Source organism: Gracilinanus agilis, chromosome 2 (genome assembly GCF_016433145.1).
Source record: "Gracilinanus agilis isolate LMUSP501 chromosome 2, AgileGrace, whole genome shotgun sequence".
NCBI classification, from domain to species: domain Eukaryota; kingdom Metazoa; phylum Chordata; class Mammalia; order Didelphimorphia; family Didelphidae; genus Gracilinanus; species Gracilinanus agilis.
The window spans coordinates 660,803,822-660,828,950 of record NC_058131.1 but is presented as its reverse complement, the minus strand read 5'-3'; the positions used below and the strand labels follow the sequence as shown (position 1 = coordinate 660,828,950).

At 37.9% G+C, this 25,129-nt stretch overlaps 1 protein-coding gene across 1 annotated transcript in view; it reads left to right on the top strand.

Annotated features, from left to right (window-relative positions):
* Positions 1-15,414, top strand: part of SH2D4B (SH2 domain containing 4B) — a 218,836-nt gene extending 203,422 nt beyond the window's left edge. The window contains exons 7-8 of the mRNA XM_044662772.1: positions 11,820-12,040; positions 15,322-15,414. Of these exons, the coding sequence (XP_044518707.1) occupies positions 11,820-12,040; positions 15,322-15,414 (314 nt within the window). The remainder of the gene's footprint in view (positions 1-11,819; positions 12,041-15,321) is intronic.
* The last annotated feature ends 9,715 nt before the right edge of the window (positions 15,415-25,129 follow it).

Below are 25,129 nucleotides of genomic sequence, written 5' to 3'. Positions count from 1 at the left end.
AAATGAATTTGCCTTAATTATTTATTGTATCATTTTCACATCTTGAATAACAAAATTTTGTGCTAATTCCATGAGGTGATGGCGAGTTGGGGCTCTGGGATCAGGGAAAATTTCATAGAAGAGATAGTCATTGAGGTAGGTCTACTGAACTAGTGGAACTCATGAGGAACTAGAGCATTTTGTCTATATTTCTAAAGATATAGGAAAGAAACTGCAGAAATGAGCTTAAGGCATAGGCTCAATGTTTTCTTGTATTATGGAATCCTTTGGTGGTCTGACTAAATCTAAGGACTATTTCTCAGGACAATATTTTTAATACATAAAATAAAATGAATAGGATTGCAGAGGAAACCAATTAGGCTGAAATAAGTTATCATAATATTTAAAAAACCCTACCAAATTTATGCATTTCAGGTAAATGTATCCACATAGAAGAGCAGAGGAGTAAAGAATTTCTTGTCAGTGGTTCTAATTTAAGCCTGTTAATGCTGGTTGAAGCCTTAATTAAATAAAGATCCACATGATTTCTTAGGGTAGCATAGAAGTGAATTTGTTCTCCAGAAGAGTTTGCTAGTGGGAGTCTTTTGGGTATCCTACCACTGTGGGAAGGCTTTGACTATGTATCAGAGGATTGTGGCTCTGTTATGTCTCTTGTCCAAGGACCAGCCTAGCTAAGACTAGAGAACCTAATCTTCTCAGGGTTGGACATCCGTTTTTGGCACCTCACTGCTCCACTTATGAACTTGTTTTCTTAGTTCTTGAATAGGTTGTATAATCACTGAGGTGAGAAGCTGGTTTTTTTTTTGGTAGCCTTTGCAATGCCTTTCCCAGGGCTCAACACAGAGCAGGTAACTAGTAGGCACTTCTTAACTTACTGTACAAATTCTTTCATTTGATTTTCTAGGTCTTGGAAGAGATAAGATGTGTAGGAGAAATCTCTGCACATCCCATTAAAGGCACACTTTCATGGTCTTTGATTCTTCTGTGGCATTGCTCTTTTCTTTCTTTGGTTCTTACCTTTATCTCCCTACAGCTTATACTATTCCCCAGCCGTATTCGTTATTATGTGTGTAGTGAATAAAGTGACACTAAAGTTGGGGGTGCTCTCTTAATCCTTGCTGAATGAGGAGGGGTAGAGGGTGATTGAGGTGATATGAGAGGAATGAAAGGGATGGCTGAGTTTAGGCAAGGAACAGACAGGGCGGTATTTTGGATGGTAAAGGAATGGGTGAGGTATTCAGGAGAGGCAGCTGAAACAGGTTAGATACTCAGGCTAGAGACTGGGGAAATAGGCTGAAACCTTCCAGGCAGGAAAGGTACTTCTATAGACACAAGGAATAGGGCCAGTCAGAAATGGCTTAAATCTGACTTGAGGGCTTTCTTGTCAGTTTCTCAAGTCCTCAAAGGAGGAATCACAAGGCTCCTCCCTGTCAATGAAACTGAAGGGGTTTAGAAGAAAGTGTTGGGCAACTACTTCCTCACAAGATGGATGCCTCCAGCTCCCTCAGAAAATAAAGAGAATAGTTCCTTCCCCTTCAACCCTTGCCTAATTCTTCAACAGAATGATTCACCAGAGGGTTTGATTAGGTAACAAGGGGATTTATTGAAATTCAAAGTTGGTCTGAAGGAGAGAGGAGTTCAGGATTTCTGACAACTGCTATGGAGAAACTCAAGATGGGGGAGGGTCACAGGAATGGGTTAGACTGAGAGAGAACCTGCTCTCTCAGCCAGGGAAGATTTGGCTGCTTTTAAAGTAGAGGGTATACTAAATCAATAAAGTAAGGGATAGTATGATTCAAGGATGTCCTACTTGCCTATAGGGAAACTAAACCCACAAAGTCTATTCACTAAAACCCCAAAGCCACACTTCCTCCCAGAGCCCACAGGAAAAACAGGAGAGGAAACAGGGGAATAGTCTGGAGAAGGTCAGGGAGAGGTCCAGAGAAAATTAGCTAAGTTTAAATTGTCCAGAGACAAGGCACAGGCCAAAAGCAGAGCTGAAAGCCAAAGGCAGAGCTCCAGTTGGTCCTTCCGCTCTCCTCAAGCCTCAGAGACCAACTGCCTATTTGTCAGGATTCTAAGGTTTAACTGCCAGAAGTTTTCAGTTAACTTTTGCAAGGGCAAAAGCCTTTATTGCATCTTTGCATTACAGTCTGCATTTAGATTCCAGATTATTCTCTCCAAGGAATACAATGGAGAAGAAAATGGGAAAGATCCAACCACCCATTTGATTGATTAAAAACAAGTCCAGAAATAAATTTAGCAGAAATGATATTTACTATCCTGCAGAATATTATTGTTTCTGTAAATGGTGATCAAATGCATATCTTCTAAGAGTAGGCATAAATAGTAGTAATTAAGTAGGAATGTGGGTTAGGACCCACAGACAAAAACAGCATTTCAGAATTATTTGAGAGGGAGACTGGGAATATAAGAATGTACTAATGAGTTGTATGTCACATGATTCTATTTCCCAGTGCATTTTCACATGTGTGGAGCACTCTCCCTCCTCATCCACTTCTCCTGGCTTCCTTGAAGTCTCAGCCCAGCCTACAACAAACCTTTCCAGATCCCTCCTAATAACAGTGGCTTTTCTCTATTGATACCTGCAATTTATCCTGTCTAGATCTTTTGCATATTTAGTTTTTGGCATATTGTCTTCCCCTTGAGACTGTGAACTCCCTGAAAGCAGGAACTATTTTTTGCTTTTCTTTGTATCAACAATGCTTAGCACAACCTTGGAACTTAGCAAGGGCTTAACAAATGCTTGCATTTGATGTTGATCCAGAGAGCTCAGTTTAGCAAATACTGAATCTAGGTGGGATATTCTGGAGAGGTGGGGGTGCAGACTCCATTGTCTTCTGGGGCCATGGTAACATGGGATTTCCCACCAAAATATAACCCCATTGAGATGGGACTCTCTCTCCTCATTGCTGGAGTGTGATGCTCCTCACCTGTCTTGGGTTAGGGAGGAATTGGCAAGAGGCAAAGAGCTCACCTTTGACTGCCTCAGAGGCAGATAAATGGCAATAATCTTAACCAATGAGGAGAGAGGGCAATACCAATGGACTTTGTGCTTAAGATTACATTAATAAAAAGTAATGGATCAAATTTTGATTTGGGAACTTCAGTCAAAAATTTGACTAAAAATGCTATATTCTGTCCAATTTAGTACCTTGTAGCATCACTCCTCCTTCCTTCCTTCCTTCCTTCTCTTCTTTCTTTCTTTCTTTCTTTCTTTCTTTCTTTCTTTCTTTCTTTCTTCTTCTATAAATTTTAGAAATTAGACATTTTTCAGAGAAGTTTGTTATAAAAATTTTTTCCTCAGTTTGTTACCTTTCTAATCTTGGGTACATTAGTTTTCTTTATACAAAGTCTTTTAAATTTAATATAATCAAGATCATTTGTTTTACCTCTTATAATGCTCTCTATCTCTCATTTGGTCATAAATTCTTCTTTTCTCAGAGGATCTGCCAGGTAAACTATATTGTGTTCCTCTAATGTAGTTATGGTATCATTCTTTACATCTAAATCATATGCCCATTTTGATCTTATCTTGGTATAGGGTGTGAGATATTGGTCTATACCTAGTTTCTGCTATATGGTTTTGCAATTTTCCCAGCAGTTTTTGTTAAAGAATGAGTTTTTATTCCAAAAGCTGTTCTTCCAGATGAATTCTGTTTGATTGGTATAGCACTGAATAAGTAACTTAATTTAGGTAGAACTGTCATTTTATTATATTAGCTCTGCCTACACATGAGCAATTAATATTTTTCTACTTCTTTAGATATGATTTTGTTTGAAATGTTTTGTTATTGTGTTCATATCATTACTGGGTTTGTCTTGGCAAGCAGATTCCCAAGTATTTTATATTTTCTAGATTTTTTTTAATAAATAATTTCCCTTTCTACGTCTTGGTGCTGAATGTTTTTTATCTATTATACAAATTGTTCTTCTCATTCTGCTCACTTAGCTCTGTCTGATTTCATAAAGGTCTTTCCTGTTTCCCCTGAAATTGTCCACTTCATCATTTGCAATGGCATAATAATATTCCATTAATTTCATATACTATAACTTGTTTATTCATTTCTCAATAGGACATCTTAGTTTCCAATTTTATCTAGTAAGAAAAGAGCTATTATTCATATTTTGTACATGCAGTTTTTAAAATTTCTTTGGGCTATACTTCTAGTAATAGTATTGGGGAATAAAAGGGTTACTTTCTGGGCATTGTTTCAAATCACTTTCCAGAATAGCTAGACCAGTTGTACAACAAAACTTCTGTTCATATCTTCTGGGATGGTTCTTAGTCTTATAAATTTGAATCATTTATATATTTTAGAAATGAGATCTGTATCAGAGTAACTTGTAAAATTTTTTCTCCTAATTACCTATTTCCATTCTAATTTTTATATTAGATTTGTTTTTGAAAAAAATCTTTTTAATTTTATACAACCAATGTTCATTTATAAGGGATCTTATCCCTTATAAGCCATGAACTCTTCCCATATATCCAAAGGATAATTTCTTTTTCCTCCCTTCAACTTATTTTTGGTATTACCTTTTATAACTAGCTTATAAATCCATTTGGAATTATTTCGGTATATGGTGTTGGTGTTGAGACTGCTATCCAGTTTTCCCAGTGTTTTGTTTTTTTCATATTTTATTTTTTCCCTAATTCTGTGTAAAATTTTAACTTTTTTTTTTTTTAAATTTTGAGATCTAAATTCTAGCCATCCATCTCCCAGCACTTTTTGTCAACTTATATGTTCTTCCCTCAGTAACTGGGATCTTTGTGTTTAGTAAGCACAATACTTCTCTTTGCTAGCTTCTGCCTGTTGTGTACCTAATTTGTTCCACTGATTGGCCTTTCTCTCTTTTTGAACCTGTAATGAATCATTTTAATGATTACTGAATTGTAGTGTAGTGTAAGGTTTGGAACCAATAGAATCATTTTTCCTACATTTTAAAAATTTTGTATTCTTGATTTTTTTACTCTTTTTTTTTTTTTTTTTTTAGTTCTTTTGGAAGATTGATGGGCACAGCACTGAATAAGTAAAATAATTTAGGGAGAATTATCTTTTTTCACTATAGTGACTTGATTTCCCAACGAGTGATTAATATTTCTCTAATTATTAAGTCATTTTATTTTTGCAGACTGTTTTATAATTAAATTCATATAGTCCCTGGGTAAATTTTGATATATTCCCCCAAATTTTGTAGCTTCAGTAGTTATTTTTGAGTTAAATTTCTCTTTCAATCTCTTCCTGTTAGGTGTTGATGTTTTAATATCAATATAACAATGCTGACAATTTATATAGATTTATCTTACATTCTTCAATTTTGATGAAATTATTATTTTAATAAATTTTTAGTTGACTCCTTAGGGTTCTCTAAGGACATTATATATCTGCAAAACAAAGAATGATTTTGTTCCATACTCACCTAAGCTTAATGCTTCAATTTCTTTTTCTTGTTTTAGTTATAGCTGCTATTTCTAGCACTCTATTAAATAGTAGTGACATAAAGCAAGATATCTTTACCTCTGAACTTATTGGAAAGGCCTCTCACATTTCTCTATTATATCTAATGTTTGCTCCTGGATTTAGACAAATAATATTTACTATATTAAGGAACGGTCCATTTGTTCCTTTGATTTCTAGTATTTTTCAATATAAATGAGTTTGGATTTTGTTAAAAGCCTTTTCAGCATCTGATAAAGTCATGTTTTGTTATTAATTTTAACATGGTTTATTATATTTGCAATCTTATTTATGTTGAAATAATCACGTAGGCTTTTTACACACTTAAACAAAATTATTATAAGCTTATCAATCACAAATAAAAGGTAATAAAATTGGAGTGGTATATGAAACTATGAACATTTATTTCATAGTATTAATAAAAAGTATATATTAAATTTAATGTTAGTAACAAATTGACATATTTTATGCTTTCTTGGACTTTTTGTTTTCTTATACACTTCTAATTTTGTCATCTTAGCTTATTATTTCTTAATTCTATATATTTTTTTCCTTGTAAATATACCATACAAATTCTGCTCTAATGGTTTGAAGCACGCGGTGCACAGAAATAAAGAGGGAAAGAGGGCACCTAGTGTCCAGGAGCAGTGACAGAAGAAAGGGATGGGGACTGGACTTTCATGATTTTGCAAATCTTATATCATATAAACCTTAGGACAATTCCATGAAATAGACACTGACATAATTTTACCCCCCCTTTTAAACAAGCCAGACCAATGATTTCACTGATAGAGGGATCTCCCTGATGAGGAAACTCCCTTTCCCAGTGCCAAGTGACAGTTTCTTTGTGACAGATGGTCATAAGAGTCTAAGGGACTGGCTCAGGATGATACTATAACCAGTATGTATCAGAGGCCAGACTTGGGCAGAATTCATTAAGGCTTATAATGCAGAATGTTAATGGATCCAGCAGAGTCTATCAAAGGAAGTCCTGAGGCTGGCTGGCTCAAGCTGGGGTTTAGGGATCAGCGAAGGTTTAATAAGCAGGGATAGATGAAGATCCTGAAGTCAAACAAAAGGTTTCCTGGATGATTTCGACAGCACTTAGAATCCCCAGAAACCAGCATTGCTCTTTGAGGCCAAAGACAAGGACTGGATCATCGCTCTTTCTCACCAGCACCATTTCTAGACCCTTCACTCTCTCATCACTCTCTTTTGGATGGGCTTCACTTTCTCTTTATCTCTCTTAAAACAGGAGGAAAGGTCTCTGCCTTCCGCTTAGCTAAGCCAAATCATACTTAACCTTACCCCATTGCCATTACCAGCATTAAACACAGGCGGATTAAGCAGTTGTTCACTAAAGATAATATTAGGCTCCAGGTAGATTCCCCTGACCTGGGCAGCTCGGTGGCATGGTGGATAGAGCACGGGGCTAGCATCAGGAAGACCTGAATTCCAATCTGGCCTCAGAAACTTATTAACTGTGTCACCCTGAGCAAGTCACTTTACCCTGTTGGCCTCAGTTTCCTCATTTCTAAAATGAGCTGGAGAAGAAAATGTCAAACCACTCTGGAATCTCTGCCAGGAAAACCCCCAACAGGGGTCAAGAAGACTCAGGGATGACTACAGGACAACAGTTTATGTTGTCTCCCAAATTCTTTCCTTCTTGGCCAGGCACAGGGGTCTTTCCAAACAAGTATGTAGGCTGCGCAGCCCTGTATACGAGGGATCATCCTGCCTAGTCTGGACCCAGAGCACAGATTGATGTGGGGAGGCTGAGGTGAATCCACGTAGGTTTTCCCTGCCGTCCTGGCCATAAGGGGGATATTGTTAAGTGATCTCACTCGCCTGCCAGGGCTGAGCCTGTTTGAAAGGATTTCCAGTCCAGAAGCCCCCAGTTTCGTCCTCCTTGAACTCTTCTTGGAAATACCTTTAAGAGATTAGTAGGAATTGTCTAGGGGAGAGAAGAGGCTTTGAAATTCTGCTTGCAGATAATAATTCCGATGAATACCTAAACCATCGCCAATCAAAGCACCCAGGATTCTAAACCTCTTAGCAGAGCCTTGGGGTGAGAGCAAAGTTTCTTGACTTGAGTTCAAACAATTTTGAAATGTTCATGCAGGGATTCCACAGATGTTGTTTATTTCTCGTCAGCAGTCTCAGGAGTGAGCCACGTCTCTCTCTCTCTCTTTCTCTCTCTCTCTCTCTTTCAGCAGTCATGAGAATTACACAGTGTTTTGAAAGAGTGGAGAAAAAAAAGTCTTCATTGCTTTAATTACCAACCACTGAAGATTTAGGCATGGAAAGAATAAAACAAACAAACAAACACAGGAAGAAAAAGTGGTTCTTAGAAGCTGTTAATGGCTTTGGGTTAGCATAGGTGAAGAAACCAGCTGGCTGGTGATTTATTAGGAGATCATTAGTTGGAGAGAAATGAAATGAAAAGAGCTTATCTCCAAGGAATATGCGCCATTTCTTAGAATCACAGACGTTTTTAGGATTGGATAGGACGTTGCCCCTAATGTGCCCAGTAAGGAAACCAAAAGTCTAGAGCAGAGATTCTCAGCCTGGGTCTGTGATCTTTTTTTTTTTTTTTTTTTTTTTTTTTTTTTTTTTAGCATTATGATGTGTACATTTCAATATAATTGATTTTCTTTGTAATCTTATATATTTTATTTTATGTATTTTAAAAATTATGCTGAGAGGAGGCTCACAGAATTCATCAGACTTCCATAGAGGTCCATAATACAAAAATGGTGAAGAATCCCTGGCCCAGAGCTATGAAAGGCCTTACCCTACATCCTCTGGGTGGGTAGTGAAGCTCGGACTAGATTCCAGTATTCCAACGCTCTGTTCAATCCATTTTTCTGCCATCATGTTCTGTCCTTCTTATCTAATCAGTGGGGCTGGAAGTGGGACATTAGCTGGCTTGACTTAGAGGCCGGTGGGAAGCCCAGTTTTGCTTATTGGTCTGGTCATGCCAATAACAATTATTGATCACTTTCTCTCATCTATTCCGTAACTGTGAGTGAGATGGCCGAGGTGTGGCGTCTGGCCGTTCTGGTGTCTTGTCAGAAGCAGGACGTGGCATCTTTGGAATGGAGAGAGGAGCAGTCACAGCAAGAGATGGACAAGGCCTGAGGGGGAAATTTGGCTATGGTATGCCCTATTCAAATATCTCTCCTCAGCCCTGGGGCTAGTGAGAGGGCTGCATGGTTGCCAGAACAGTCAGATTTGGTTGGTTCTCTGCATGAGAACCTAATCATGTGGGTCCTTTCTGGGGGCTGGTTACTAGGCGATTTCTGCCTCTCTCCTCTGAGGTGGACGTGGCCTCACTGACCTTTCCTCTGGGTATTTCAGCATGTACTTCCTCTCTCTGTGCTCTTAGATGAGAGAGAAAACATCTGCCAGTCAAAATCTCATCTCGCCTACAAGACCAATTCAGATGCTTCCTCCTCCACTATGTCCTGATAGAACATAATCTTCCTTCGCTGAATTCATTTCAGTTTGGCAAAGTATCTCCCCATCCACACCTATCTCTCCGTGCCTCTGTCATCCTCATCTCTACTACACCACTATCATTTGAAACCTCCATGTGAGGAAGGTAGTACGAGAGATTATTATTATGCCCATTTATAAATGAAGAGCTAAAGCTCAGAGAGGTAGTGATTTGCCAAAAGTTAAACAGCAAGCTGGCAGCAGCAAATGCTATAGCTAAGAGCTTGAAGATCCCTTTATTGGTGATAACTTTTTTTTTCATAAAAAATATGCTTGATTTTTGTTGGAATTCAACTAATCACCAGAAAAATCTAGTATGCAAGGTAACAATGCAATTTTCTCCTAACCTAAGAATATATGATTTTTAATAAGTGTAGGGCATTTTATGGTTACAAAACAGTTTATGTACATCAATCATTCCTTATAACAATATTGTGAGGCACGTAGCATCACCATTTTACAGATGAGGAAACTGAGACTGAGAGATGTGAAATGACTTGTGCAGGTTCACACAATGAGTCAAGTGACAGAACTTGGATTTCAGCTCAAATCTTCTCACCACTAGTCTTTGTAATCCAAGGCATGAAAGAAGACGGGGCAAGAATGAATGAAATCAAACAAGTCACTGACAGTGCTCCTAGGTAGCAGGAAATGGTATGTCCAGCTGTGAGGAGAGGGTTTCCGAGAAATGGGAAAGTTCAGAGTTGAGCCAATCTTGGTGTTGCTACCTCTCTATTGCCTGGATCCCACTTCACGAGGGGACTCTGGGGAAAAATTCAGAGTTTCTGCGGGAGGAAATTTATTCTGTAGATAGATAAAATAGCTCAATTTTACAGTGGCACACGGGGCACTTGGCAGTGTCTCTGAAGATGTGATTAGCACAGCAGTGGCAGAGGGTGGGGTGGCCACAAGGAAGAAGGCAGGTGTTCTTGGCATGGTGCAGGCAGAGGGAAACACTCTTCTTCTCTAGCTGCGATATTGGTGCTAGAATTAAGTGAGGTTCAAGTAGATCTTCAGTGTTTGTTTAGACCACAATCCATGAGAGGATGCCCATAATGGCCACAGCCATCTTTACTAATAATCAACTAGCAGGAATATGCCTCACTGTTATGTTACATGAATAGTTAACAATCAGAAAAGGAGAGATAGGAAGAAAAAGATGAGGCATTTGATGGAAAGAAGAAATAGAAGTGAGAAGGAAAGAAGAACAAGACAGGACGGCTGAGAAATAATGGAGGGAAGTATCAGGATGTGTTAAAAAAATGAATTAGAGCAGCCAGGGGGATATTTGGAAAGATCTCTACGAATATAACTTTTGTTACATCAGAGAATTAGGAATCCTGATACAACAATTTGATATTTTTTTCTGTCTGAGGCATGAAATGATCGTAATCTTGTTTTCAGGTACATTTGGTATTAAAAGCTCACCCTTTTGATTTCTACCCAGATATTACACAGGGAGGAGGGCAATATACTTAACTTCTCATTTCCTAGATCTTTCAACCAAGAATACCCTCACTTTAAGCAAAATTCAGGGACCATGACCTAGACATCATTCTACTCCAACAAACAGAACTTCTCTCTTCCGCTTCTAGAAACTCTCTCTGGAGGAGAGTCATCATGACGTTAGACTATCTGATAGAAACAACGAATGACAGAATTCCTTTCCAGCTACTCAGATTTCATTACTTGCCCTGGGGTAGACCATAAGGACACGCTGGGGTCAAGGGAATGCTAGGGAGACTGTAAAAGATGTCTTCTCACCAGGACTTTAGATGGGAATCACACTTCAGGTGAGGTTTGAGCTCTGTATGACCTTTTAGGTCATTCCCAGAGCTGGGATTTTGAGATTTTAGCTATTTCCTCCCATTCAATGCTGGAATCCTTTCTACAAAAGCCCTAACAGGAAATAATCACGTCATGGGTAGGTGACAGAGAAAACATGAAAAATATTCTTCCTTTACTTACCAAGGTGGGTAATAATCCTTGAAGAGTTAATACCCAAATGCAAGCACTGAGGTTGTTCCCAAAAGACTTGGTTGAGTTTTAACATTATTCTATTAGGAACTAAAAGGACAGTCATGCCTTCTATGGTGTACTAGAACATTCTTAATAGGAGCTGAACAACCATATTACAGCTATATCTCTAAACATATACATATATGCAAATTAAAAATATATACTCATATATATATATATATACTTTGGGAATATTGAAGTTCATTTTTATATTATTTATGAAGAAAACATTTATTTAGTGCATCATTAATAAGATATAGTGGGAAGATCTCTGTCTGTAGAATTAGAGGACTCTGGGTCAAATTTTACCTTTGACACCTTGCTACCTAGACAACTTTGGGTAAATCACTTAAACTAATTTCTCAGGCCTCAGTTTTCTCATATGTAAAATGACTAGCTGGTGTTTGAAGTTCCTTATAGCCTCAGATCTATGATCTTAACAGGGTAAAGAAAATTGCTTGGGAGTGATTTCATTACTCCAGAAAAGAGAATTTCCAGGTACTTGCTTATAAACTGATAATTGATGCAATAATTCCAAATTATTTGGATGAATTCATTAAAACAATTCCTCTAAAGTTCTCTTTAGAGAAAAGCAAAATTTTATTAGTCCAGGTCAAATTATTGTGTGTACTTAAGAGTAATAAAATCGCCTCTTCAGAAAATGTTCTATAATTCAGACAATAGTTTTCCTACCTCATTAGTCCAAGCTAGTGAGGTTAAATTTAGGCTCGCCTTGTAGCTCTTTGTAGCAACATATACAGTAGAGGCTCAGTACTTGTTATTGATTGGAGTTGCTGACTGTAGTGTTGTTTCTTGTAGGCATCATTAGCCGAGAGGAGGCAGAAGACCTTCTGTCAAACATGACTGAGGGGGCATTTCTGGTTCGAGTCAGTGAGAAAATCTGGGGCTACACTCTCTCCTACCGCCAGCAACATGGGTTCAAGCACTTTCTTGTGGATGCATCAGGAGATTTTTATAGCTTCCTGGGAGTGGATCCTAATCGCCATGCAACTCTCACAGACCTCATTGATTTTCACAAGGTATCCATTCTATGAGGCACCAACAAATTGGTTTGGACCAATGTGATGGGTGAAGTCAAAGCTGGTCCTTTCAGGAGTATCATCATAGTGACTAGGACCAAGTCCGAGGCATCCTGTAATGAATGTGATTGAGAAAAGTGATGAAATAGGGATCTTCAGAGAAACACCCCAAAATAAAGACCCACAACCCAATTCTTGCTGCCTTTTCTCTTAGTAACTTTCTCTTTTACTCACCTTTAGGAAATATTTTCCCTCCAAAGAGCTTCCTTCTGGGATTCACCTATATTCCCTTCTGGTTTCTGTCTTTGGACCACATGCAAAGAGAAAAGTGAAAGAATAAGATGCCTGTGGGTGTGTTTTTTAAAGAAGAAAATCCCCATCCCTAGGATAATAGCCATAGAAAACTATCCATTATAGCTTTTAGAGGGAATCTTTTATTTGGAAGGTTACCTACATATTACCATTTCACTGTAGGAGCACTATTTAATAAAAGAATGCCATGGAGAGCTAGTGGGACTCTTTCTATTTCACAAGCATTATTATCCTTGTCATCTAAACATCTCTCAAAGCTTGCTTATGTGCCTAGCACTGGGCAAGGAGTTTTTGTCACATGAAGGGTGGGGAGGGCATGAAGTCTCCTGTGTCCTAAAGTATCTTCTAGCACTGCCCCAACCTCCTACTCCAACTGCTATGGTTGAAGATAGGCACAAAATAAGGTATCATTAAAGGTTTTCCCTAATCAAATTCAAGCTCAGTTCAGTTTTCAGATAAATGGCCTCTAAATTAACCAGTTTTTCATTTTCAGGGCTTTTCTTGTTCTAAACTCGAATTGTTACTCCTTTGAAAGCTCACAAAACCCCAACATTTACTCTCAGTTAGCATTTTGTGCTAAACTTAACAAACTTCCCAAGTTAACTAGCTTGTTATCTATTTAATGAACTTGGGCTTAACAGGCTAATGGACCTGGCTGAGTTGCTTCACATTGCAGTTTAAATATTCTAATGATGTCCTGTCTCCCAGAAGGTCAATTCTGGACACTTGACATATTCGTGCCAAGTGTGGCTCCAAAATGCAGTTTGTCAGAAACCCTGGAGCCTTTAAAAATCAGCTGTCTAAGCAAAACCAAGGCTATGGAAATGAACAGAATTTCCTCACTGCCCCATTGCAGTCCTTTTTTCCATATGTAACTCCTTCAGGTTAGCTCCCTAAGGGAACCAAAACTGCAGGGAAGCCGGAGGGAGACAGGACCTAATCAGCTAAATGGGATTGGGGCCAGGACAGTGGAGCATTAATGCTGGAGCTTTTGACAAAGTGCCCCTGAATCCTGGCCTGGATTCAAGCCCTAGTGGCCCAACCTATAATTCCCCCACAGTTCCAATTACCAGCTTGGCATAAAAATAAGACTCCTTAGAGGTTGTTTGAGACTGCTCTTTCCCCAGGTGGTTTTGGGTAGACTCTCTATTATGCTGGGTTTATTGGTGAACACGTGATTAATTTATCCATTTCACACATATAAATATATTTTTGTTGTTGCTGTGAAATCCTGTGATTTCATGGAAGTAGGGTCTCCCAGTGAGGCAACTCCCTTTCTCAAGGCAAACTGAAAACTTCTCTGCAAGTGGGAGTCCCTGAGAGCAGCCTGTGACCATTGAGAGACCAAGTGATTTGCAGTAGCTCATATAAAATCAGGATATAGTTCACGCAGGACTTAAACACAGGCTTACCTGACTTTTACGCCAGCTTTTATCCATGGTGCCAAACTGCCTTATATCGTAGAGAACACGTGGTGGTGGTAGCGGTTGTGCTTCATACTTGAAGAGGACCAAAATGGTGTCACTATTCGGGACATCACTATAGCTGATCAGACAAATAGAAGCTGGGAAGGCTTTATCTGAGGTCAGGTTCAGATAGCCACAGGTCAGGCACGAATAGTCTGTGTGAACATCTGGAACGGCGAAGTCTCTAAATCTGGGTACCTCCTGCAATTCTGCTTTGCTCACAGCGCACTCAGCCTTCTTTGATGGGGGCACGCCATGTTGGACATTTGGTTCCAGGATCTCCCGTCTGATTATAATTTATATCATAAAGACAATTTGAATGTCCTTGTTAATAGCCTTCTAGCTTGTATAGCTTGGATTTCATTTCCCAGCATCCCTTTCCGTTGGCTTCTTCATATTGTTTATAAGTTCTGAAACTCCTCCCTCTCTCGCGAGAGCAGGGAAAGGGATGCTGGGAGATGAAGTCCACATCATACAAGCTTCTACGTGAGTGCTCGCCTTGTGTGAGTTCTCTGTTAAGTCTTTTAGGTAATGTAAGTTTGGCATTTGAACATCTTGGCAGCCCAACAGAGTTGCATATATGTAGCATATGTATGTATTTATATTTAGTATATATTTAATATATGTGATATATGTTTACTATATTTAATATGATATATGTTTACTATATTTAATATATGCAATATATGTTTATCATCCAATAAGTATATACACATCTGTACTGCCTCTCACTATATACTTAGTATGTGTCTAAATATATATATATAATGTATATAATATATGTATATTTAAATACATGTTGCCTTTCACTATAGACTTGGTATATGTATATGTATGCTATATGATATGTAAATATATATGTACTATCTCCAACTTTACATTTAGTAATAATACATATAACATATAAATATATCAAGTGCCAGACCCGGAGTCAGGAAGATCTGAGTTCAAATCCAACCTCAGATGTTTATTAGTTATGTTTCCTTGGTTAAGTCCCTTAACCCTATTTGCTTCAGTTTCTTTATCTTTAAAATGAGCTAGAATTGTGCATAGGCTAGGGAGTTTGGGGGAAAGGAAAAGAATATGAAACATGTAAGTATGGGAAAATATTCAAAATAAAAATAAAAATATAATTAAAAAAATAATAAAATGAGCTAGAGAAGGACCCATCTTATTCCAATGCCTGGCACATAGTAATAATACATTATTATATGTATAACATGTTATCAATAATAATAAAATATTATATAACATTAAATCATCATTATAATTAAGAAACTTCATAAATGATTTTTTGTTCATTCATGAATCCCTGTTGTAGAAGTCATTTCTATTCTGGATGGTCTTGTTGACCTCTAAGGTCCTTTCCAATTTTAAGATTCATTCAATTTCTGGTCTCCTGATATCCATCTCTCAGAGAAAAGTATATTCTCTTCTTCATAGGTTAATTAGACATTTCCTCCTATTTATACATGTGAGTCTCCTTTTTTCCTTTTTTTTCAGGAGGAAATCATCACAGTGTCGGGTGGAGAGTTACTGCAGAAACCTTGTGGCCAGAGGGACAACCCACCAGATTACCATATGTTATTTGAATGACTTTCTTTCACGGTACAGGACTTCACTGGATCTCCCCTCAATCATTGTATACTTAAGACCTTCCCCAACACCCACAATCTTTACCAGAGCTGTAGGGTGGGCATCTGAAGGAATGGGAGTAAGCTTGTCGTGAAAGTTTTCCAAAGCCAACAAATGGCAGCCAGCAATATTTCCTCATAGTTTAGCACCTATTTGGCACTAAGGTAAGTCGCCAGGATTGCAGAGTAGGTGCTTAATTATTATTTTTGTTTTCAACTTGAACTGAATTTGTTTAATATCACCAAAGGAGAAATAGAGGTCTTCAGTATGATTCATGAGGATGGTGGCTTCATGACCAAATGATAAGAATTGAAGAAGTGTTGTGACAGATTAAGTGTTGGACATGAATCCCGGAAAACCTAGGTTCGAATCCTGCCTCTGGTATTGACTGTGTGACTTATGGGCATTTTTTTCAAACTTCTTAGAGCCTCTGTTTTCTCACCTGTAAAATGAGGATTAAGACTGCATAACCTGTAAGGTTTCTTCAAGTTCTAAATCCATGTTTCTATAATCCTGGATCCTAATGGTCAATCTGTTCAATAAATGAGTTACCTTCCACTATCTATCTGATTTTCTTTTAATCTCTTTCTACCAAGGCAAGTTTGTATCATTTGAGTTCACAGGATGGGGCAAATTTTTGGATTTTGTTTCAAATAATTTGAATGTAAGTTCCTTGAAGGCAGAGTATTTCACTTTTGTCTTTGTCCCTTTGTCCTTAATGCCTGGCACATGAAAATTCTTGCTCATTGAGACATCAGTTGGATCTCTCCCTACAGATTTGTTCAAGGGCTTGAAAGTATAATTGAAGATCTTCTCTGGAACACAACTTGTTAAGGGTTATTTTCCAGAAAATTGCCTTTGTTTTTTATTAGCAAGATCACATGAGCTTTCTATACCTTTCCTGGGCTTGATCCAATCATCTGTATAGATAAACAGAATTATTCATTAGCACAAGGGAGAGGAAGGAGAAAACCACATGCCTTTCCCATACTTTGATGGATTTGTTGTTTCATCAGTGCAGGTGTCCCCTCCATGGATGCAGATTGAAATCCCTCCGTGTCTTCTTGTCCTGTGCAGTTTTTATCCATGTGTTTACATTAATGCCCTGAGGAATCTTTGCCCCAGTATGTTACAGATGGTCTTCTTGTTCTCTGAATGTCCCTAGGGGGAGCACGGTAACACATGGGCTGCCCAGCTGTTGACTTTCATTCTTAATACATGACCAGATTTTGATATGGATGTGCAAGAAAGCATCTATGACATATATGAAGGGGCATCTAGCTTAAAAATTTCCACTTAAAAGCTGGAGGTATTCATTTATGGAGGAACAAAGTAAGTATCCCCAGTTTTTGGCTATATCAGGAATAGCTAGCTGGGCCTCTGAACTCATGTATCCACATTCCTCCAATTGAGATGGGGAACAGTGCCACCTCTGTGATAGGGAGAACAAATCAATTCTAATAGATGTCAAAGAGCTTTTCTGGTTTATTTGGTAGCACATTTTGTAATTTTCAGATGTGGCCAATAAAACCAATCTGATATTTGGATTCTCTCAGTTAATTGTGGTTCTCCTTGTTTGACAACTGGTGTTCATTTGAGAGAGCAAGAAGGATGTGACAATTTTGAACATTCTGAAGGAAGAGACTTCCTAGGAATCCTCTGTGGTTCTGGTTTTAGACCATGAAAGCTTGAGAGTTGGGATTTGTAGGTCATTGGCATTGTTGTCCCTAATTAATATGTGAGAGACAACAGCCAAATTTTCCATTCCTAATGCATTTCTTATTTCTTTTATTTTGGGTCTGCATTCTGTGCATGTCTCATATATTTTAGGTTTTACCTAGCTTTAAAATAAATTTCTAGTAAGTTGTCCTGCAAATGAAATTACTGTCTGGAAAACTGCAATTTCATCTTGAGAGTTTTATTATGCTAATAAATGTCAGGATTCTCAAATAAAGGAATTGCTTTTTTTTTTCCTCAGCGTCCTACAGAAATAATGAAAAACAGCCAAGCAGCTCAGAGACCTAGCAAAGAAAACTTTACAATATATAATCAGAGAAAAAGCTGTAAAATATAGTTCAACTAAACTGAAGATAAATTTCAGAGGAAACAAAGGCAGAACACAGCCAGCCCAGATTAAATAAGATAGGAGGTTTGGTGGCAGGACTGGCAGCCTAGAGTGAAGAGAAGCGAATAAATGAGAACACTAATGGAAAATGAGATTTGGACTGGTCTAGGTGAAATTATCAAGTAGGTGAAAGGTGTCCTCATTGGTCACAGTCGTCCCTTTTAATGCTTCTTCAACAATTGATACCATGGTGCCCAGAACCTTCATGCTCACTTTTCTCCTCTCCTAGATATTTCTTCTGTCAGGAAAGGCTCTGAGATTAGTCATTTGTAACTTATCCTGCATCTAAATTGTCACCTCTATCTCTCTCAGGAATATTTGCATTTTAATACTGATTTCTCATTGTAAAAAAAATTCCCCTTGTAAAGGAATGTCAGGCATCTGTAGCCAGTAGAATAGAGGTGTGTGTGTGTGTGTGTGTGTGTGTGTGTGTGTGTGTGTGTGTGTGTGTGTGTGTAGGCATGCAAAGTGTGCAGGGACAGAGGTCTTCTAAGAGTCCCTGAAATCATACATAGGAAGAATCTGGATTCAAGTTTTTCACAGTGAGACTAACTGTATCTCCCCCTTCTCCAAAGTTCTAGAGATTTATTTCCCTATGGGGTTGAGGATGAGTCTTTCTAAAGATATGGGGTTCAACCCACATTTGCATATATTCCCTCCATGGTTCATTAGTAGCACCTCAGTTCCATTTAATCAATTAACATCAATTAGATTTTGGAATAGGATGTTTGTGGAGAAGATATAATGAAAATAGAATTTATCAAAATTTCCCCCCAACACTCTTGGGCATACTTTCCTTCATAGCACCTCAATCCCCAGAGAGAGGGGGTTCAAATGTAAAGCAGTTTCTCTGTAGAATTTGTCCCACAAAATTCCTTCCAAATGTGCTGTAACTGCTACTGAAGGTAATTCCTTAGATCCCTGCTACTTCATTAGAATGTAAGTCCCTTTGCTGGTGGAGTTGTGAACAGATCCAACCATTCTGGAGGACAATTTGGAACTATATTTAAAGGGCTATAAAACAATACATACCCTTTGATCTGGTAATACCACTACTGGGTCTATATCCCAAAGAGATAATAAAAAAAAGGGAAAGTTGAACAATAATACTTATAACATCATATATGTATATGACAACATATATAAAAATGCTTGAATAAAAATATTTATAGCAGTTCTTTTTGTGATGGAAATGAATTGGAAATTGAGGGGATGTCCATTAATTGAAAAATGGCTGAACAAAATTGTGGTACATGTTGGTGATGGAATGCTATAGTGCTATAAGAAATGATAAGCAAGAAGATTTCAGAAAAATCTGGAAAGACCACCATGAACTGATGCAGAGTGAAATAAGCAGAACCAGGAGGACGTTATATACAATAACAGCAAAACTGGACAATGATTATCTGTGAAAACTTGACTACTTTCAGCAGTGCAACGACTGGGACAATCCTGAAAGACTTATGTCAGGGAATGTTCTCCACCTCCAGAGAAAGAACTTTTGGAGTCATCTTTCACATCAGTGTATTTATGGTTTTATTTTGGGGTTTTGGTTATATGTATAACTTTTCTCTTACAACAATGACCAATATGGAAGTGTGTTTTGCATAACAATAAAAATAAAATAAAAAAGAATATAAGTCCCTTAGGGGCAGTTAGGTGGCACAATGGATAGAGAGCTAGATCTGGAGTCAGGAGGATTTGGGTTCAAATGTGGCCCCAGATACTTCCTAGCTAAGTGATCCCAGGCAAGTCACTTCATTCCATTTGCCTAAACTTTGTCCTATTTTCAAGTTGTTAATGGGATAGAGCATAAAAGTTTAAAAAAGAAGAATTTTAGCTAGTTAAGTGAAATAATTGTCTTGTATTCACATTCCTAGTGCTTAGCATGGTGCCTGCCACATAGTTAATGTTTAGTAAATGTTTATTGATTTGATGATTGTACTGATTGGTCATACAATCTGGATTAGACTCCAGTTCCTGGAGGTCTTTGTGTTTTGGCATTTTAACTTATTGATGTTCACAAGGTCTTAGCTGTCTTTGATGCTCCTACTAAATCAGGAAGGGATAGATATAATAGAGAGAGAAACAAGCTATAAGGCCATGCCTTCATGTATGACATGGTGGCAGTCTGGATTGGAAGTGGAAGAGGTCTAAGGTCTTTCTTCTCATAGCATTCCTTGCCTCTGTGCCAACCATAGACAGTCAAAAGAAAGCCAGAGGGAGATATTTGCTTTGCCTGCTTAGCATCTTTTGAATGTGCCTTAGTTCTCCTTGCATAGCCAAATAGGCTTCTCTTCCCCAAGGGGTTAGCACAACAGAACCAATTGCAGAATATCTGCTCATGCTCCAAAATGGGGAGTAAAATCCTCCATTAAGCATCAGCATGTTGTTTTTTTTGCAAGCAGCCTCCCTGTCTTGAATCAACTGAGCACATGGCACCTGTTCACCAGCCCTCTGCCACCCTTGCCACAAAAAACTACTCTTCTCCCTGCCATATCCCACCCAACCTAAGGCAAAGCTATTTAGATTTACCTCTATTGTCTCCAGGTTGTCTCCTCTCACTCTGGAGCTTCAAGTTCCTCATCTTGTTTGCAAATTCTTTCTGTTGACTGTAATGATTGTAGACCAGTGATTCCTAAAGTGGGTGCCACCACCCCCTGGTGGGTGCTGCAGTGATGGCCACAAGTGCATTTATCTTTCCTATTAATTGCTATTAAAATAAAAAAATTAATTTCCAGGGTGCTAAGTAATATTTTTTTCTGGAAAGGGGGAGATAGGCCAAAAAAGTCTGGGAACCACTGTAGAGGTTCCCACTCCTCTTTGTGGGCTCTCTGCTTTCAATCAGAAGTCCTAAAGGTGGTGAAGATTCATTAGAACACTCCATGCCTTTGGTAGTTCCACCTCATGGGATGTTGAGGAGCCCAATTCTGAATGTCATATTAGCTATTTACTCTGAAAAAAGAAGTAAAAGTTGGCAATGACCATGAAGGAACTTTAAAAATACTATTACTCTTGCATATTCCAGCCTGACTTTCAAGAGTAGTCTGTTCTTTGTGTTAAATGACGTCATTGCTGGAATGGATCCAGATATCCCAAAGATAGTTCTTTATTCCTCAGAGCATGAACGTTTGACTTCTGACCTGACTTGACTTCTGAGTCTTGGATCACTATGAATTTCTCCCAATGTCAGAAACTCTATTCCTTTCACCTAGAATGGAAAAAATGGAAAGATCAAGGACCATGACCCATTTTTCAGGGGCTATATGGCCCTGAGTGTCTGAAAATCATCCCTCTTATTGCATGGCCTCTCACCAAAAATCATGAATAAAAGAGCCAAAAAGCCCTGCCCCAGACGAGAATAAAGAAAAAGAGGTGACCAGAACTGAGGAGGGTCCTTTTGGAAATGCTGAAAAAAATCAATAAAATGTTCTTTGGAGTCATGTGATTAGCCAGCCACATCCATTACAAAATATTCATGGATATGCTCTAGTCTTTTCAAGGGATTCCCTTATATGTGATCATGATTCTCTTAGAAATAAATCCCTGATGATCTTCACATAGAATAGTTGAATCAACTGAGTAAGCTGATGAGGCTTATGCATGTACCAGACTTCCATTATACGGGTAAAGCAGAAGACTTCATAGTCACAGAGAGTATAAACTCAAAAGTAAATGGTCTATACCAGAAATATGTACTGCAGCACCATATTAAAGTATAACTAGTAAATATTAAACAAAATAAATAAAGATATAATAGGACATAGATAATGTCAATATGTGGTTTTCTAAGCCAATTTATGGAATTCTGGGCTTCTTATGTATGACTCAGTGATCATTCTTTTAATCTGTGTTCTACACTGAGATGGTGAGGTTGTGAAGATTTTGGTAATTCTCAGTTACACAAGTGAATAGAGCAATGGGATGCAAGCTCAGGACCACAGGAGTAATACTCATTGTCTGGACTCACATTGTGCATCAGTTAGGCTAATATGCCTGTCTACCTCTTAACTCTTTTCTGGAATGATGTACAGTTTTACATTTTCTAGGACCAATGCTACCCAAGCCCTAGCTAAAGGAGGATCGAATAGCTTTGTTGTTTCTCCAATGTCAACCTCTCTCTCTTCACTTACATCAATTTAAAGGTAAGATCAAAGTTACGTCAGAAATTAGGATATTGATAAAGGGTTGAAGATATATCTCTCTTCAATGGGTATAAACCATGTTAGTTTCACCTTGACACTAATTCAGGGTGCTTGTAAAATAAGAGGGTTAGATTAGATCTTTAAGGTGCCTTTCAATTCTTAACATTCTGTGATTTTCCTTCTTCAATTTTACCCTCTCTCCATTTCTAGATTGGGACTAAATTATCTGATGAGAGGTTAATAGAGAGATATGAAGTGGCTTCACTCAGAGGCTAGATGACTGCTTGTCATGGAAAAATTGCAAAGAGAGATTCTTCACAGATTTCGACTGAACCAGAGGACCCCTGAGTTTCTCACCTAATTCTACGACTGTGAAAGTCTTCTGAGTTTTATCTCTTCTTGTATGATATCAGTGAAATAATTGAATTCATTTCAATTCAATAAGTATATATTTAAAATATTGGGTACTGTGTGAGGCCGTGGGGATTAAAAATATACGAAACAGTCCCTGCTCTCCAAACAATTGTCATTTCCTGGGATATTATGAAATGTATACCTACAAAACAATACGAAGAATATGCACAGCAAATGCAAGGCAATTTCAAAATAAGATCAATTCGACAAAGCTGCAGTCATTACTTTATTCATGCCTCAGGTATAAAGACATCTATTTTTAAAAGCCCATCTCCATCTTCTAGAGGAGGCAGATCTAGGTAAACTCTGTACTCGAGCTGGAACAGTGAAATCCATAATTACTACCATGTGGTGGATGAAGCAAAGTTCTCAGTTAAGGACCATGCTTCAAGCTGTTGCTAAGAGAGATGAGCTTCCATCTTTTGTCCAAATAACAAAAAGCAATATATTCCCCTTGTATAGCTGTGTGGACTTGCAAGAGATTAGCAAAATTGATTGGCTGACAATGTAGTACAGAAAGTACTCTGTGCAAAACTGCCAGTCAGGAGGCTTTTCTTTGGATTCAACATGTCTAGGTGGAGATGTAGAAATATACTTTCTATATATTATATCACCTTAATAGCTCCCAGACCTCAGGAGCTTAACCTTTAATCCACAGGAAGATGGCTATGAATATAAAGGCAGACACATAATGGGAGTCTGGGGTTAACTAAAAGGCAGTTAAGTATCATAATGGATAGAGTTCTGTGTCTAAAGCCAGGGAGACTTGAATTCAAATCTAGCCTCAGATACTTACTAGTTGTGTAACTCTGGGCAAGTGATTTCACTTGCATTTGTCTTAGTTTTTTTCATGTGTGAAATGAGAATAATAATAGTACCTCCTTCCCAGAGGTGTTGAGGATCACCTAAGATAACTGTAAAATTCTTGGTGCAATGCTTGGCATATAGTAATAAGCATTATGGAAGTATTGGCTATTATTATTATTATTATAACTTTTATTTTCTATCCTAGTAGGAATTCTGGAACAAAAGGGCAAGAGCTAGGCAAATGAGGCGTTAAACGATGGTCAAATATGGACCAGGATCCTCTTGACTCCAGACCTGGGGCTCTACCCACGGTGTTGCCTAGCTGCCTCCAGCTATTATTATTATAAGCTATAATGAGTTCTCTGAGTCTTTTCAAATACTGAGTTTCCTTCTTTAGGGAAGTTTTTGTGGTCAGTTATGAGTATTTTAGAAAACAGAGTCCGAGAACCCAGACTGACTACATTATTATTATTATTATTATTATTATTATTAAAAACACTGCAATCAGAAAGATTTTTATTCTAGTCCTGCCTCTGCTCAAAACTAGTTGGGTGGCCATGAACAAGTCCCTTCAACTTTAGGAGTCTCTGCTTCCACAGTTATAATTAGAATAAATGATCACCCTGAGAGATACTAAGGTTTCCTGCTATGATTCCCCACTGAAGAAAGGGAGTATCCTAAGCTTTAGACTTTTACCCTTCCTCTCCTTAGACTAGTCCAAATTTACATGTCTCTTGTGGCATTCATGCTAGGTTTTTTAGATAATGTTATTTAGGTTTTTTAGATTTTAGTTTTCTAGGTTTTTTAGATAACTTGACCTACCCTGCCCCAATGAAATAGGCTTTCACCAATAAAAATGCAAACTTCTCCAACTGATCCTTTAAAAAAATGAGTATAATGTTGGAAAATCAGGGTTCCGTGATCCAGTACTATCCATATTTGTACCATTCACTTAAAAAAAAAAAAAACAACTCTTACCTTCTGTATCAATCAAATCCTTCCCTTAATATTGAACCCTCTATATCACCTCCTTATCTTAGTATCACTAAGGAAGAAGAGTGGCAAGGGCCAGGCAATTGGAGTTAAGCGACTTGCTCAGAGACACCCAGCTCAGAAGTGTCTGAGTCCAGTGTATCAACCACTTGTAAATGGGTCTTTTTGGGTAATTTAATATGTGCCACAGATACCACTGTGTATTCCATCACAACTAAAGCCAGCCCTCTTTCTGTGACCCACTATAAATATATTTACAGATTGAGAGATCTTATACTTAACAGTTCATTTCATGGACTGCCACAGCCAAAGTTTTTATCAGGAAATGGACAGTCTAATGGTGATAAGGCTATAAATATGAGGACCGCATATTATGAATGAAAACACAGGACACATTTGAGGATAATAGATTGGATAAGAGTTGATTTATTTTTCTTCACTGCTACAATTGTCAAGTTCTGATATTTGCATGCATAGCTCTGGGTTTGTTTCTAGACTTTATGACTAGAAATATCTCTCTTACTTTAAATGACTGCCTTGTTGGACATCTTATACTATTTTTTTTGCCTTAAATAATACTTAGTAGAGTATTGAATTTAATATATCATAGCTGTATAATTTTGAGGAATTTTTTTCTTGAAGGAGGAGGTTTGACTTATGATTTTATTGGTGTAGGGAATTCCTAGTATGAAACTACCTCCATATATTGACAACTGATTTTGTAATTTATAATCTGAGTAATTTGTGAGGGATATCAACAAGTGAATTGATTTGATCAGAGTCAATCAGTTAATAAATTTTTATTACACACCTACTGTTCCAAGCATGATGCTAAGCACTAGAGATACAGCTATAGAAAAGAAAGATATTCCTTGACCTTAAGGAGCTATTATAGTCTAATGGGGTGAAGACAACACAGTAAAGTAAGCTAAAAAGTAGAGAGGGGAGAAGGTACCTGGTGAGGGGGCCTCATGCAAGAAATTGAAAAGATTGTAATTGGGTGGGAAATAAATAGATGGCTGGCTGAGAATTTTCTAAAATGTAGGATTTTGTAATAGCTCTTTACTCCTGCTTCCATTCAGAGGGGGTAGAAGGTACAAATTAATTCTACAAGATAGTGAGGTTCTTGGGGGAAGATGGAGCTGTCCAAAGGAGTTCAACTGGGTGGGTCTCACAGAAAGCATCAGAACCA